Below are 15,563 nucleotides of genomic sequence, written 5' to 3'. Positions count from 1 at the left end.
CAGGCTAAAGAGTCCCAGGGCTCTCAGCCTGTCATCGTAGGGTCTGCTTCCCTGACCTCTGATCATGCGCGTGGCTCTTCTCTGGACTCTCTCAAGCTTCTCCACATCCTTTTTGAATTGTGGAGCCCAAAACTGGACACAGTACTCCAGCTGCGGCCTCACTAAGGCCGAGTACAGGGGGAGAATGACGTCCCGGGATTTGCTTGAGAAGCATCTATGGATGCAAGCCAGCGTTTTGGTCGCTTTACTAGCCGCCGCATCGCATTGCAGGCTCATGTTCATCTTGTGGTCAATGATGACCCCCAAGTCTCTTTCTTCCATAGTGCTAGCCAACATAGCACTGCCGAGCCTATAAGGATGCTGCGGGTTTTTTTTCCCAAGGTGGAGAACCTTGCATTTATCGGCGTTGAACACCATCAGATTCTCGTCCGCCCACTTGCTGAGCCTGTCCAGGTCAGCCTGGATAACCTGCCTGTCTTCTGGTGTGGATGCTTTGCCCCAAAGTTTGGTGTCATCGGCGAACTTGGCCAGTCCGCTTCTGACTCCAGTGTCCACATCATTAATGAAGATGTTGAACAGTATGGGTCCAAGGACAGAGCCTTGGGGGACCCCACTGGTCACAGGACACCACGATGAGTGACTTCCATCGACTACTACCCTCTGGGTCCGACCCCGGAGCCAATTTTCCAGCCAGCGGATCGTGGAGGACCCAAGGCGACAATTAGCCAGTTTCTCCAAGAGGCGATCATGGGAAACCAGATCGAAGGCTTTTTTGAAGTCAAGATATATGACATCAATCTCTTCTCCCTTGTCCAGGTGATAGGTCACCTGGTCGTAGAAGGAAATGAGATTGGTCAAGCAAGACCTACCCGCAACAAACCCATGCTGGCTATCCCTTAAGATGTTGGCGTCGGCCAGTCCATTAAGGATGGCCTCTTTGATAAACTTTTCTAAGATCTTCCCCGGGATAGAAGTCAGGCTGATGGGCCTATAGTTAGCCGGATCCACTTTCCTCCCTTTCTTGAAGATAGGCACCACATTGGCCTTCTTCCAGTCTTCGGGCACTGCACCAGAGCGCCAAGAGTTTTCAAAGATCTGCGCTAGAGTTATCTAGTTTTGAAATGAAGACGCCAAAAGATAGAGAATCATCACTTCCTTTGACAGTCTGGCCAGTGGCTAATCGCTTCTGCGTAGACAAAAGATAAATAAGTCATGTTTTGGTTTGAGCTACTTTCTTCTGGTTCAGTGTCCAGCTGTTAGTTCCTGATAAACCTCTTCCATTAGAATAAAAGAGACCTCATTACTGGATTTTTCTCCCCATGAAGGTAATTTTACACCATATTTGAGCCACCTCTTAATGTTATTTTTGATAAGCTAAACAGATTGTGCTCTTCAAAATTCTCACTGTGAAAGCTGGTCTATAGCTGGGATCGTCTCCGTTCTCCCCATTTTTTTCTCTCTCATTGTACACTCTCTACTCCTTCAACATCCATTTGACAATCCCGGCACCACCCTGGGTGCGGCAGTCCAGCATGGGTTTCACAGACGCTGCGCATGGAAGATAAACCCCCTCCTCAGTCCGACTCCTTCCAGCCGGCTTATGCCTCCGTGGTTTACATTCGCTTTGTTGATCCAGCACCACTTGGGGACCTTATATCAAATAGTTTTTTATTTGTAGCCAGTTGAGCTCATGCTGTTGTTTATCAGCCTAAAAAGCTCTTTCTCTTCAAGAACAGACTTGTAAAGAGTGACCATATTCCCTCTCAGTCTATGCTTTGCTAAACCAATCAAACTAGGCACATTTAAACTTCTTTCGTACGAAAAGGTCTCTCTTCCCTTGACCATCTTCATGGCCATCTTTGAGCTTGTTCCAGTTTAAGTCAATCTTTTTTGAACACTGGTGACCAGAACTGGATAAAGTGTTATAAACGAGGTCTTACCAGTATCCTGTCCGCAGTATTAGTGCCTCCCGGTGTCTACTGCCTTGAGCTCTCCCTTCAGTTCTTTCTGGAGCTCAGTACAGCCCACGGTCTCCTTATCCATATCAGCTTTCCTTAATCCGGAAAATTATTTCCTGAAACAAGTTTTAAGCGCCCCTATTCTCACATGTAGAATATATCTGTGCGTATAGGGCAGGAAAGAGTTAAAAACATAGTTACAGCAGCAAAGTATCAGTGTTTTCCTTTTGTTGCTGAGGCAGCATGGACAGATGTTACTGAGAGTACAATTAATACTGCCCTCATGTCCTTAAGCCAGATACAGCCATACCTAATTTCTGGGAGGTTATATAAACCAGCCCAGATATAGAGAATGGGAAAATAAAGCATTTAGTGACTCTTGGGTGGGGGGAAGGAAAATTGTTTCTTCCTGGCAGAATAGCAACCTGGTGGCACTCGTCTGGGACAGAACCTGTGCAGCCCCCTGGTGCCGCGGTGACCATCACGGGGAGGCACCACTCACGGGCAGCCGAAGCCCTGCTCCCTGGTCAAAGCACTGATGTTTTTCCTAGGCCAGGTTAACCAGGACTCTATACATTTCTCAGGTCTGTGCACACGGAGAACGTGGCTGTTTTGCACACAGCCTGGTTTGTACCTGGCTGATGAACGCTAAGAGCAGCTCTTGGCTACGGAAGCACGTGCAGAAGGATGTGGCAGCGGGGCCGTGAGAAGGGAACCGGAAAGAAAGGCAGACTGGCAGCTGCTAAAGCAGGGGAGAGCAGCAGCCACACTCGGGATGATGCTACGTGCATCTCACTGAGGGCAAGACGCAGGCGCCCGCACAACCACCACCGTAGTCACCTGAACTGACCTTAGGCACTTTTCACCACTTCTAGATGCTCCAGATGTGCTGGCTTCTAACTGTGGTATACGGAGCTGTTTTCTGAAGGCTCAGCTTCTGCCAGATGTTGTCTAACTTTGAGCCACTTGCTAACTTTGGCCTGTTGCAAAAAAAGTTCAAAGTCCAAACCATTTATCTGGGCACAGGCACGAGCAGACAGGAGCTCCTCCCCAGGTCACACAGCAAGCGACTGAGGCAACTTTTGCCGTTTACCAACTGTTTGCACCTTGTCTGGTCTTGGGCTGTGTGACTGCATCACTTGGCAGCACCTGCCTGGTCTCTGGAAACACAGTGATTGGAAGAAGCCAGAATCAAGCCCCTTTCCCAAGATAAGTCTGTAATTCCTGTAGCAAGTTCTCAGCACTCAGGCTACCTCCGTTTGTGTTAGCTCCTTTGTGATGACTTCATTGTCCTGCAGAATGATCAAATGATCAATGTAACCTTTTAAAAGCAGCATTTGGTTTACAAGTCTTAGAGGAGAGTGTTAAATTAATTAGATTTCCAGCTCAGTTCCAGCTGATGATATTTCAGACATGTTTGTTCCTGTCATATTTATGTTGTGGTTCAGCATTAATTTTCAATAGATAGATAGTTTTGAGATAAGCAAGCAGCAGTTCAAGTGCAATTATATAAACAATAAGATCAGAACGGAATTAGCATGCAGAGTATAAAGCTCAGCGATCGTGTGTGCCCAGTCATTGCCTGCCTGGCTGAAGGAAGAACCTGGTTCCTGTATTACAGAAGGTTTCAGCTGCTAAGGAGTCGGTCTTTCCAGGATCAGTGTCACTGCAGCTGTCAGGTGCTGTAACCTGGACAATGGAGTAGCTTTTCTGGGGGAAATCAGGAGCTGAAGGAGAATTTAGAGAGTGATTCCATACGATTGCAGACCCTGTCAGCTCAAATGTGTAGCTTTAGAGCTTGTTAGGTGCAGCCAGGGACTAATCAGGGCCTCATTCTGAGGACTGCTCAGCATACGCGGGAAGGAGTCTGGAGAGCTGACAGACCAAGTGGGGATTCATCACTCTGTTTTGCTGATATTCTGTATTGCATTGTCATCTGGCAGAAGCTGTCATTGATTTCCTGGCAGCATGCCTACCTCCAGGCAAGGGGCTTCTACCTAGACACAGCCGGAGCGTGATAAACACGATGTTGCCTTTGATCTATAAAAAAAAGTGCTTTAACACCAATTGGGTTATTTTAACTTCTATGCTGAAGTCTGGAGTTTCAGGTGCATCACGTTTGGATCCTTGAGCAGAGAGGTGTGGGCAAATCCTGTATTTTGTTGCATTTCCCTGTCAGGATTCGTTACAGGAAAGGTCTGTCTAATGCAGTTCAGCAGCGAGAAGTGAACGTGAGGTTTGTTTTCCAGGCCCATCAAGCTGTCTTGGCTGGCACCCAGCCTCTGACAGTGGCTATTTCCATTGCAAGCTAGGGACTAAGGGTGGGAGCGCTTTGTCAGGCTCCCACTAGAGGCTGTTTGAATTTTCGCATCCCTTGTGTGAATAATGTGACTGTGCCCCAGTGCATTCTAAAAACAGGCCAGGGGGCCAAATCTAACACTTTCCCTTTGACTGTTTTTTCATCCAGCATGCATCCCATCATCCTGATGATTCTTTTTGGCCTTACTGTTGAGCAGACAACATCCCTTTGTGCTCCCATGGAGTACATCATCCACGTGGAGAAAAGAGAGTGCGCCTACTGCCTGGCCATCAACACCACCATCTGCGCTGGATACTGCATGACCCGGGTACGGGGAGTTCTGTTCTAAGCAGGGGCCCCTGCAGTGCCCGCAGCTGCAGTATGACTGCCTACCCTCACTTGTTGCTTCCACTAGAAAATTGGTGGGACAAACACTCTCCTAACAGTAGTTATACTGCATAGGAAAAGTCACGTTCATGGCAGGCTTATCAAGTCCATTTATACACAGAGGCACTTACCACCTTCCTGGCATGCAAGGAGTTGGCTTCTGCACTCCTTGAAGCCTCCTTATTAGTGAGGAGGGGCATCAAGATGGAATGGGTGAAAGACAAAGCTTTTTTTTAATGACCAATTGACTGGAATAACATCTGCACCAGCACATTAAAGCATCACTGTGCAGAGGACAGTGGCAGTGGGATGTGGTGAGATATGCCTCTTACCCACCAGCACACCTGAGGGTCATTTACTTCAATGCAGGACTTTAAACTCTAATCAGACTCACAGGCAGCTCAGGCAGGTTACCATGCTCTGGAGACAGTTAACCTTGTGAGCCTAACTCAGCACCACACCTATGGAGGCAAGGGAGACCATTCACACAGCTGCTGAAGGACAGGCCTGAGCAGGATGCCTGTGGCAGGGTTGGGAGGCCTGGCTACACTCTGAACATGATGTGAGGCTTTGAGACACTGGGCTGGTTGGGTACCCATCAGTGCATCAGAATGTCCCTCCTTTCTTTGCAGGACAGCAATGGAAAGAAGCTGCTCCTCCAGAGTGCCTTGTCCCAGAATGTGTGCATGTACAAGGACCTGGTGTACCAGACAGTGCGGATCCCAGGCTGTTCCAGTCACACGGTCCCCTTTTACTCCTACCCGGTGGCAGTGAGCTGCAAGTGCGGGAAGTGCAACACTGACTACAGTGACTGTGTTCAAGAAGCCATCAAAGCAAACTACTGCACCAAACCACAGAAGCCCTCTAACATGTAAGTGTCTAACTCAACGAGGCAGCAGTGTACACTGTGCTGCACAGCTAGTTACTGGCTGCCTGCCTGCCTGTAAAAAGAACTTGAATAAACCTGTATTGTAGGTCTGCAACTTAGTCTGCATAACTTGTTAATCTAAAAGTAATCCAGCAAAGTGACAGCAGCATTTGGTTGTACTGGCAGAAGCAGAGGGAGGCCAGCAGAGAAGCTGTTGGTGGAACTGCAGGTAGGGATGACTCGAGTAGAAGACATAAGGCATCAGGATCTGTTAGCATCACCTCCAGGTTGGGATCTGGTCCTTGGCCATGGCCCACTTTCTAGACTGGATCACTGTAACATAACACATCTCCTCTGCTTAGCAATGCCCCTGCTCTTGACTCTGAAGTGCTGACATCCCTCCCCAATTTTGTGTGTGACTTAAGAACTGTCCCTATGAGAGAGCTGGGGTTTCTTTTCAGGGCCTCTCCACAATATCTACTGGAGGGCAAAGAACATGTGGGGAGGGTGGGCTGAGCCTTCTGCTAAGGGTCTGTTTGTGAAGTTCAAGTACCAGATAAAATGAGGCTCTGATGTACAAGGAAACATCTGATGGCCTTTCAATAAATGCAAAAAAGAAAGAAAAAAAGAAAAACATGCCCCTGGCCCTCAGTAGCACAGGCTTCCCATGAGCATCTTCACTGCAATTTTGCACACCTCTGCCCTTCACTTTGGGACTACACCCTCTCCACATGCAGTGATCATATGTGCCTTCTGTAAGGGCATGTCTTCACTGCAAGGTGAACTGCACATGGGTTTCACACATGAATGCACTTAGGTTGGGTTGTACCAGTTCAATTACCAGGTTTGTACCAGTGCTGTGCACAGCTATTCATGGTGTTGGGAGGTCCAGGAAGAGTCCTTGATTCACAGGGATGTGCCTACCACTGAGCTGAGCAGCACAGCCTAAGTGGGTGACTTACCCTTGGGCTGGTAAGAGGTACTTGGACTCCAATCCACACCCTCCGTTGTGGGAGTCAGCACAGGGTGAAAGGTGTGTGCTTGTGTGCACAGGAGATGGGTAGTGGCAGCACTCCCTCAAGAGCTGGGTTAGAGTTGCAGTAGAGACATGGCCCTAGTCCTGGGCTGCCATGAGTGGAGAGCGGGGGAGCCAGAGCAAGCAGGAAAGAATTTGCTTCCCCTGCTGAATTCTGGCCTCGCCGACAGCTGCAGCTGTGCAGTGACAGCAGCAGGTGGCTCGGTGACAAGCTACAAATAAAACAGACCAGGTGCTGAGCCATGGGCAAGTTCCCATCAGGTAGTTTAGCCGATTTCAAACCAAGGCAAAGCTACTCAAAACCCCACAGAATGCAGCAATGGGATCAACTCCCAGCACTTTGTATTTCTTTATTTTTCTCTGGCATGCCGAGTCAGACAAGGCCCATTCAGTCTAAACCAGTCCCAACCAACCAGCCTGACCCCTTCATTTCAGGAGTGGCCAGCAGGCAAAAGCATACACATAGGGCCCACTGGTAGACAAGGAGCACAGCTTTTATTGTAATGGTGGTGTGGCATGCGCAGGGCAAAGACAGCTTTCATAACGCTGCTATTAATGTTACAAAGGGACTCGAGCTTTCAGAGCTGACGCAGTTAAACTGCACGTTGCACCCAATAGATCTGTGGATGAAGCCACACCAGTTCATTCTTCTGCAAACGGCAGGAAACCCTGGGCACATCCCCAGAGTGACGTGACAAGGAACTGAAGGAACGTTTCTGACAAGGTTAAAACCTGCCCTCAAACATGGATGCAACTCCCAGCAAGTTCAACGCGAGTTGGCACCTCAGGCTTGTCCGAGGGAAGGACTGCCCCGCTAAGAGTTGAAATATGTAAGTGGGCGATGAACTGCTTATGAGCTGAACCCCCTCCCCCTCTTCTTGGTGACCAGATGGTCCCGAGGCTCACCAGTTCCCCCAGGTGAACGGCACCCCACATGCCTCTGCTTCTTGTACCTCTGTTGCCTAAAATTGCTTAATTTTAGCCAACACCACCGTAACCATTTTCCCCTTAGAGGAGTAAACTCTGACTTATAAAAGGTCAAATAATGTTGTTCCCAATTAACCATGGTAAGTGAATTATGCAACTATGAGAGTTGCCACCAGTAACAATAGCAGAGGGAGGTTGTTTCACTTCTCCCAGATGAATAATGCCAACCTCATTCCCCACCGCTGCTGAAGAACATGGGAACCAAGCACTCTGGCAATGAAGTTCTGCAAATACAAAAAGGCTTGGCCCCAACTATAGCAGCTCAGATCCCATCCTGCCCCTTAGATCTCTGAGCCTGCCTAGGCACTGACCAGCAATTATGTGCTTTGCTTCTGGGGAGCAAGCCTGTTTGTGCTACAGAAGTGCACTGCTCCCAGTAGCCCAACAGGCAGCAGACTGCATCTGCAGAGGTTCAGCCTCTCTCACCTGCAGAGGCACATGGCTCTCCTTTGCTGTAGCTGGAGAGCTGTGTGCAGGTCCAGAGCATGCAGGGGGCTGCCTTCAGGCAGCCACCAGGAAACAAGAGGCACAGGGGCCGTCTGAATGCAAGACTGCATGTTTAGACAACTGCATCTTGGGATGCTGTTCTGCTGTGGAAGGGGGACATTTCATGTTCTTTTGCGAGCAGGAGCCACAACCCAAGGCTTCTTCCCCGCCCCAGGCTTCTCTGCTGCTGGCCATCCTTCTGGCCCACAGGTTTTACCTGTTCAGTGGCTCAGCAAGGTGGTAAAGGTGGTCTTTAGCCCTGCATTGCTACTGTAGTCATGGCACCTTGCTGATAAGCAGTTGTGGACTCGAAGAAGGAGGCAGCTAGACCCCACATCCCAGAGCAAGCCCCCTCACTGCTGGGCTATGGAGCAAGAGTGCAGCGCTGGAGATCTCCTCCTTGGTTCTCAGACTAATGAAGATGTGTTAAAAAAAAAAAAAAAATATATCTCTATTAGTAGTTTTCCAGCAGCGTGGAATAGGATCCTATGTCATGACCTAAATCCCTAAAAGCTGCACGAGTGCTGCTTGGACTCCGAGGTATAGGGGTTATGGGCCATTCCTAGAAAATAGCTTGTGTGTTCCATTCCCAAACATGTTACAGCTTCAAGCTTGTGTCATAACTTCCACATAACAGTCTTTCATTTGTCCCATTCCAGTATATTCAACTCCACCACTACTTCCATTACCAGAAACACTTTCCCCTAATGCTTGGTCACGCCACGCTCTGAAAAGCAAGTAAACTCAGAAGAGCAGCTGTGATCATATCACATGTAAAGATTTACACTTCTCAAATGCTGATAACACAGATGTTGTGCTACACCGGCTGTTGAGGTCCCAATAACAGCTGTGCAAAGGTATGAAAAAGCATCATGGGAAGTATGAGGAGGACAAACAGTAGCACCAAGGCTGGGAGCAGTGCTGGTGAGGCTGGGACCATGGCCTCAGCCTTCCATTAGCACTGGTTGATTGTCATCATGCCAGCACGTCCCACGCTCCAGGTGACACAGCATCCATCTGAGCTGCCGTTCGTTTCTTGGTTCCTTTTTGGGCTGATGGCTCCTGCAGGTTCAGTGCCAACAAGTCCACAGAATGGGGAAGAGACTAGGTTGAAAATCTGCTGTATCGGGAAAGGTCCAACAGAAACTCCCCAACTCCAATGAAGTAAATGACTTGAGCTATGCCAAACAGAGGGGCGATGACCAATGCTCTGCAGCCTGCCCCTTTCAGAAAGGCAGATGGACCCTCCTTCAGCCAAATTCTCCTGAGAACGGAGCACAACACCAAGTTACAAAGCCTGCAAACAGTCCACTTAGTGCACACAGCATCAGCATGCACAGAGCGATCTTGCTTGTCCATGTCAAGTCTCTAAGAGGGAGAGAACAAAGACGGCAAAGTGTGGCACCTGCCTGATGCAGACAACGCTTCGCTATCCTGTTCAAACCAAAGAACACATGCTAAGACTCGAGTGCCGGAAGCATGGATCCGGCGGCTTGGTGCTGCCCAGCCCTACCACTGCTCTGAGAAAGCTGCACAGGGCTTCCGTGCACCTCCACGACACACAGAAGAAGAATCCAGATTTCAGGATTCAGAACACCTAGCACCTTCTCGTGCTTCTCCAAATGCTCACACCAGGGCTAGTCGAGTGAACTGAAGGGCAGCAACGCATTTTAAATCACACTCAGACAAGGCTTATACCAGATGCAGTTTTACTACAGACAAGTGTACTGATGTGTGCATCAGAGAAGCCAGCTGGTATCAGCTGCCATTTGCCTGTGTCATTAATTTTCTCTCCCTTCCTGGCACAGAGCTGTCCAGACCCTTTGACACTGATGAGAGGATGAAGGATGGCAGCGCACTTTTGTTGGTAATACAATCATTGAGCCAAGGTGGGTTATATGCAGGCAGTTGCCGATTCCCAATGCTCTCTTCACAGAGACAAGGTTGCTGTTATTAGCATCTTATCTCATATAAGAGATATCTTTACATTCGGCCAGAAAAAGAATCCCACCCATAAATGAACTGGAATATTAGCCTGGTAAAACTGACCTCAGCAGTAAGGACTCACAGCTCTCTGCTGCGGAAAGTGACTCATTCATTGTGCAACACTGTCAAGAGCACCCCAGTCCTGTGGGCACATGACCCACATGGCAGAGGCAGTGTTGCCCACCATCACTCTTCATTCATTACCTCGCACAGTCGACTATTCCAGTGTAGCTTTCCTCATTTGTTCCTTTGCTCAGTGACTGCAGGCGTGTCTTTATTACTGGAAAAACATACATTTTTCAGTGGTAAAGCACAGAACTGGACTGAACAGATTTATCCAAGCAGGTCCAGGAAAGACCTCCTGGAGTTATCCATCTAGTTTCAGATGCATCTCCGTTATCAAGATCAAAGACCATTTTTGTTCTATTGTGGCACATGACAGAAACCAGAAATACCTTCTCTACCCCTGACCCAGAGGAATGAGGACAAGTGTGTTATAACCCACTTGAATCCCTGCCTAGCCTCAGAAGTGCCATGTCTCTCACAGGCCTGGTAAAACATTGGAAGCCACCCGCCACAATCCTTTGCTGCCTGTATGCACCCGATGCTGGTTCCTGCACTACTGGTATGAAGGGAGGACAGTGTCCTGTTCAGCTTCCAGTGGCAAACATCACGGGGGGCAAAACCCCACCCCAGGCCTGCCGAGATGCTCCAAATACTAAAGCCAGTCACATGTTCCCCTGTTGTCTGGGTGAAGGAGCTTTTCCTGATACGTGTTCTACCTTCACTGACCTTTAATTGCTAGAGTTTTCGTGGCAGCAGGAGTTCTATTTGTTGGGGAATCCTAAACCCTGTAATGGACTGGTTTTGAAGTCCCTCCCCAACAGCCTCTCGCCCATACACCATGGAGCAGCCGTGGAGGTGGCTGTCACAACTAAGCAGAGCAACAGGAAGGACGTGTCAAACGTCTCTTACCATCACAGGGATTGACAGAGACAGCAGCTACAGAACCAGCCACACATCCTGCTAGAAAAGAGCGATGAAATGGGGCTCTCCCCTCCGGAGTACCTTGTCCTACTCTGTTCAGATGTGCGAACAACGGGAAGTAGATGATGGAGAAGGGAACGTCCCTGGAAAAAGCAGACATCACGTTTGCGTAACAGTCCACGAACAGCAGGCTGCTCGCGCGAGATGTGAAACGAGAAACGCATTACCTCAGCAAGGTGGCGCCGAGACCTTTGTAAAGGCCTTTAATGCCTTGTGTACGCAGAAGCTCAACTGCTATCTGGGTAGCAGATGGTCTCCTCGTAAGTGCAGCCGGTCCAATGTTATATGCTCTGGTCAGGGGTGGGCTGACAGCTACCAGCTTGCAACCAGGAGCTGTACAGTGGACTCCACGCACAAGCTGCTGCGATGCTACGATGAAGCAGAAAATGACTTCAGGCCTTATTTCCTTATCCCCTAGTATTATTCCCACTAGATGTATTTTATATCCCAATCTACCAGCAAGGCTCTGGGTGGCTTATAGCACAAGTTTACAAACAATTTATAAGACAAGGCAGATTCTCCAAACCCCCGCCAGAACTTGAAAACTCCTTTTCAGGCCACTCCCTCCCACTTCCCTGCCTATCACCCCAGAGAGCAAACCCTCTGGCCCACCCCAACTCTGCTGCGGAGGCTGGACGCATCTGGCTACTGCCACTGCCTAGAGCACTGTCCTGTATGCAACAAATCTTGTTGAAAAGCTGATGTCTCTACTTGCGGAAGAGAGATTGCAGAGCTGCTGAGTCTTGCCGAGTACATCACCATATTTATCAATCACCATGGCTAGATATTGCATCAGGGCAAGAGTTCCTTCTGCCACCTCTTCCTGGAACCAGAGCTGGGTGCTAAGACTGATACGCACCGGTTATCTTTGACCGCTTGCCAGCAATCCTGAAGTAATGCTAACAACCCTAGCAGACAGCTTCAAGTTTGTATGCACGTGAAGTGTGACTGTAACAGAGCTGATATGCATTAACATCCCAAACTCCCACTGAAAACAAGGGGGGGCGGTTCTCAATTACCTACTCTCCCCGCATCCTGTAACTGGATTTTTAGCATCTCCATGGGAGTGGTAATAATGACCTGGCATGTTCCAGCACCACAACCTGCCACCATCTCTCTGGGTATGGTCAGGCCCATTCTGGATTGGGAAGGAAAAGAACAAAATTATGACCAAGTGAGGGTTTGGGTTTTGAGCAAAAAGCACATGGCACGGTGAGGCATTTGTTTGCCTCATCCTGTGTAACCTTACTTCTGTATCTAGAAGCAGTCCACAAGGTAACGCTGCCTGCCAAATCAACGTGTTAAATTACCCAACCTTGTGTTGCATCAGTTAGTTATTCCCACCATCCTGGGCATCATAAAATACATAACCAGAAGTTCCGCTAAACAGTTAACTTCATTTCAGCACAGGAAAGAAGTTACTGCCTAATGCAACTGGAAAGAAGAGCCATTTCCAGCCTGAGAGAGAAAGGTTTAGCATCTCATTCCAGCACCAAACACACTTCATGTTTTTAAATCTGACATGTAACGAGAGTCGGGACCTACCGGCCTGTTTTGCCACCCAGAAGACTCCTGATAAAAAGTGAACGTGCCTTAAAAAGCTTACTAATAACTTTGGCCCCGATTGCGACTGTACGCACGCTGCCCTCCTGATTCCAGTGGAAACCTGGCCTCCATTCATTTAAGAGGGACTGCTTGGATTAGCAAGAGTTCCAGACCCGCAGCCCTTCAGAGCCATACGCATCTATGAATTTATTCAAGTCCCATTGCTGTATCATCTGATCAAACACCAAGTGCAGCTGACAATGCCTCCCCAATGTGCCACTTGCATGCATCTCACACCAAAGGTTCGAGGGGCTTGGAGAGAGCAGCATTTTGTTTATTTAAAGTAAGCCTCGTCTCCACTAAGTACTCCACAGAAAGACAAGGCCAAACTAGATGGTTAAACCCAACTCTAAATTCAACGCCAGATTATAACGTAAAGAAAAAAAAGCAACATACCCATCCCTGGCCAAGAGGTGTCTGAAATAATCATTTGCAGCCAGCTTGATTGCTTTCTCAGGTGTTACTAGTGTCAGATTTACTGCAGCACCTAAAAATAAAGCACTGCTGCTTAATTGCAGGGAAGTTTTATTTATAGCTTTCAGAAATTGCTAACCTATCCCAACAGCTGTGGCTGCAGCCTCCCCAGAGGAGATGCTTCAGTTTCATGTCACCTGGGATTACTGAGCACTGAAAAGTGAGTGTGTGTGGGATGCATGTTGTGCAAATTCAAACGTATGGCTTTTTAGGAAGTGTAGCTCTGTATTTGGCAAGGGTCTTGAAACAGGGGTAGGTGACAAAAGCCTGATTCCCATGTCTTCATCCATTTGAACTGCAGCAGAGACTTGGACGCAGCATACCCGGATGTGATTTGGCAGAGTTACAGTAAAGTCTTTGCCCAGGGCAACTGTCATGGATGGTGGCGAGGTACAACTTTTGACCAGCACAAATGCTGCTCTCTAGTACACTATGTATTATATTAAGGGGAAAAAATCTGTTAACTAACTCTGAAGACAAGCCCCAAGTGCTTAAACTCCAAGACCTTATTTTAAATGAATGAAAGCCACAAAGACTTTGCAGACGGAAAGCTGAGGACACAGGGTGCCAGTGCTCTGTTAGCTGGACAGCTGCTCCTATCAACTGTAGGTTTACTTCTAACATTACACAGCAGTGGAGATTAGCCATTAACTCAAGTGAACACAGCCTGTGTTTTAGGGTTAGATAATCTTTTATTCCCCAAGTCAACGGTTATGCCCAGAGTGTCTTAATAGGTAGAATAATGACTCTTACAGCTACAATCTGTTTGTTAGAAACAATGACCATCTCATTTATGAAATGCACAGCATAAAAAACAGACATGGTGGGGAAATATGAGCTGCGCAACAGAGAGCAGCAAAGATATTAATTAAGCAAGGCAAATGGGAAAGGAAGGAAGAGCAGTCTTGTTTCCAAATGGGACTTCTGAGAGGCTGTGCCCTCTCCTTGAGCGTGCAGCAGCAAAGTGGGCATAGGCATTTCTTGCAGGAACGCGATACAAAAAAAAGGTAGCAGGAATACTGGCCGGGGGCCGTGGAGGTACGAGCAAATGCCCCGAGTCTGTCCAGCAGCGAAACGGAGATCAGCAGGCTGTGAAGAGGCCAAGGTACGAACAAGTACATTTGCCAGATTCCTAACTTTCAGTACTAAAGATCTCTAGAACTCACCGACTTAGTCATATTAATGTATAAATCGTGCTGGTCTCTTACGCTCCTGTATTGGAGCTCCTAGCGCGACTCAGCCAGAAAGGTCCTCTCTCACCAAAGGCTTAGAAGGTCTGTGAAGTTACAGCCCATCTTCCAGCGTGGGAAACAAGACTAGGGACATTTTTTTGTTCAACTTGCAAACCATCTTTCCTTGTTGGGACACCAAATCCAAGAGCAACTCTCAGAACACGGGTAAGCCTTGAAAATGGGTGCTTGGCACAGAAAATTTATACAGAAATTAAGAGAAACATTGTGCAGTATAAAGAGAAGAGACACCTAAAGACAGGCAGTGTGCGAGGTCAGGGAAAAAAGGAGCCACGTCCATTCCCAACAGTTGGCAGCAGCGCACATCTGTTGGATGTTCCCTCAAGGCTTGGCCAGATTCGACTAGCCTTCAAAGCCCAAGCAGCCGGGGCTGCGACGTGAACCAGATACAACTAACAACGTGTTGCTTTGCAGAGACGTTTGCAATAAAAACTGCCAGTCAGTACTGCATCTACCTCCATGCTCCATTTAAAATACAAGATCACCGCTGGCTGTGTGTTATGGAACCGTTCCTTGCCAAAACTGCCTTCCCACACTGCGAGTGCTTCCCTTTGGCAAAGGTCTCAGCACTGGGTTTGGCTTCCCAAAAACGGAATTAACTTTTGGTAACTGGAGTTATCGGGGGAGCATCCTTCCTGGGCAGACGCCCCTCGGGTCGCCCACGCACCATTGTGCAACTCGACTTTCACCTGCCCCGAGTGTCAGCGTCTGGAGGACCGTGGTGTGCCCGTCTCCCCGTGCCCCAGCCGTGCGGGCCAGGCCCAGGCCCAGGGCGGTTGCGGAGCGGGGGCTGCGCGGGCAGAGTTAAAGCGCGTCCTGCCGTTCAGACGGGTCTGGTCAGAGATCTAGACAGCGGGGCTGCGTTCAAGGAGGCCTCGGCTCCCGTTATCCAGACAAGCGGGAACCTGCATCGCCTCGCCTCGCCTCGCCGTGGGGCCTCCTTGTCCAAGGCGCTCTTGCAGCGAGCCGGGTGCCCGGGACAGCAGCAGCACAGCCCGGCCGCAACTACCGAGAAGGGCCAGAGCTCGTGAAGCCGCTAGCGGGGGAGCCGCGCCGGGGCCGGGCCGCGCAGGTGAGCGGGCGGGCGTCGGCGCGCTCTTACCTCTGTACATGGCGAGGCAGCCCTCGGAGCGCAGCGTGGTGGCCAGGCAGTCCAGCCTGCAGTGAGAGGCAGGGCTGG

General features: G+C 49.1%; 2 protein-coding genes across 4 annotated transcripts in view; one reads left to right on the top strand and one right to left on the bottom strand.

The window, feature by feature from the left end:
• TSHB (thyroid stimulating hormone beta) overlaps positions 1-5,610 on the top strand; it is a 13,584-nt gene extending 7,974 nt beyond the window's left edge. Inside the window, exons 1-3 of one of the 2 annotated variants that reach the window (XM_006035738.2) lie at positions 3,554-3,637; positions 4,426-4,585; positions 5,277-5,610. In XM_006035738.2, coding sequence (XP_006035800.1) covers positions 4,427-4,585; positions 5,277-5,519 — 402 coding nt within the window. In that variant the 5' untranslated portion in view covers positions 3,554-3,637; position 4,426 and the 3' untranslated portion in view covers positions 5,520-5,610. Of the gene's footprint in view, positions 1-3,553; positions 3,638-4,425; positions 4,586-5,276 lie in introns of those variants that run through there. The other variant, XM_006035739.2, reaches the window with a different exon arrangement.
• A 3,173-nt stretch (positions 5,611-8,783) lies between these two features.
• Positions 8,784-15,557, bottom strand: LOC102384144 (mitochondrial glutamate carrier 1-like). Of its 2 annotated transcripts, XM_025191944.1 has the most exons (7): positions 15,486-15,557; positions 13,056-13,146; positions 12,074-12,192; positions 11,222-11,423; positions 10,983-11,137; positions 10,212-10,287; positions 8,784-9,285 (listed from the first exon to the last, which is right to left on the bottom strand). In XM_025191944.1, exons 1-7 carry the CDS (start codon positions 15,493-15,495, stop codon positions 9,126-9,128), a joined length of 813 nt encoding a protein of 270 aa, XP_025047729.1. In that variant the 5' UTR covers positions 15,496-15,557; the 3' UTR covers positions 8,784-9,125. The 2 variants fall into 2 exon arrangements, with proteins under 2 accessions (XP_025047729.1, XP_025047730.1); XM_025191945.1 differs by lacking the exon at positions 13,056-13,146.
• Between the last annotated feature and the right edge of the window lie 6 nt (positions 15,558-15,563).

This window comes from Alligator sinensis, unplaced genomic scaffold, assembly GCF_000455745.1.
Source record: "Alligator sinensis unplaced genomic scaffold, ASM45574v1 scaffold1450_1, whole genome shotgun sequence".
Taxonomy (NCBI): Eukaryota; Metazoa; Chordata; order Crocodylia; family Alligatoridae; genus Alligator; species Alligator sinensis.
Note: the sequence above shows the minus strand (reverse complement) of the source record. Positions and strands in the feature narration are given on the sequence as shown.

What these genes read in the sequence shown, in the direction of transcription:
- LOC102384144 (XM_025191944.1), bottom strand. An exon ending in ACAGGATGCGGGGAGAGTAG is followed by an intron (nt 11,424 to 12,073) that starts GTAATTGAGAAC and finishes GCTTCATCGTAG; the next exon opens with CATCGCAGCAGCTTGTGCGT. An exon ending in GGAATAGTCGACTGTGCGAG is followed by an intron (nt 9,286 to 10,211) that starts GTAATGAATGAA and finishes CTCCGTTCTCAG; the next exon opens with GAGAATTTGGCTGAAGGAGG.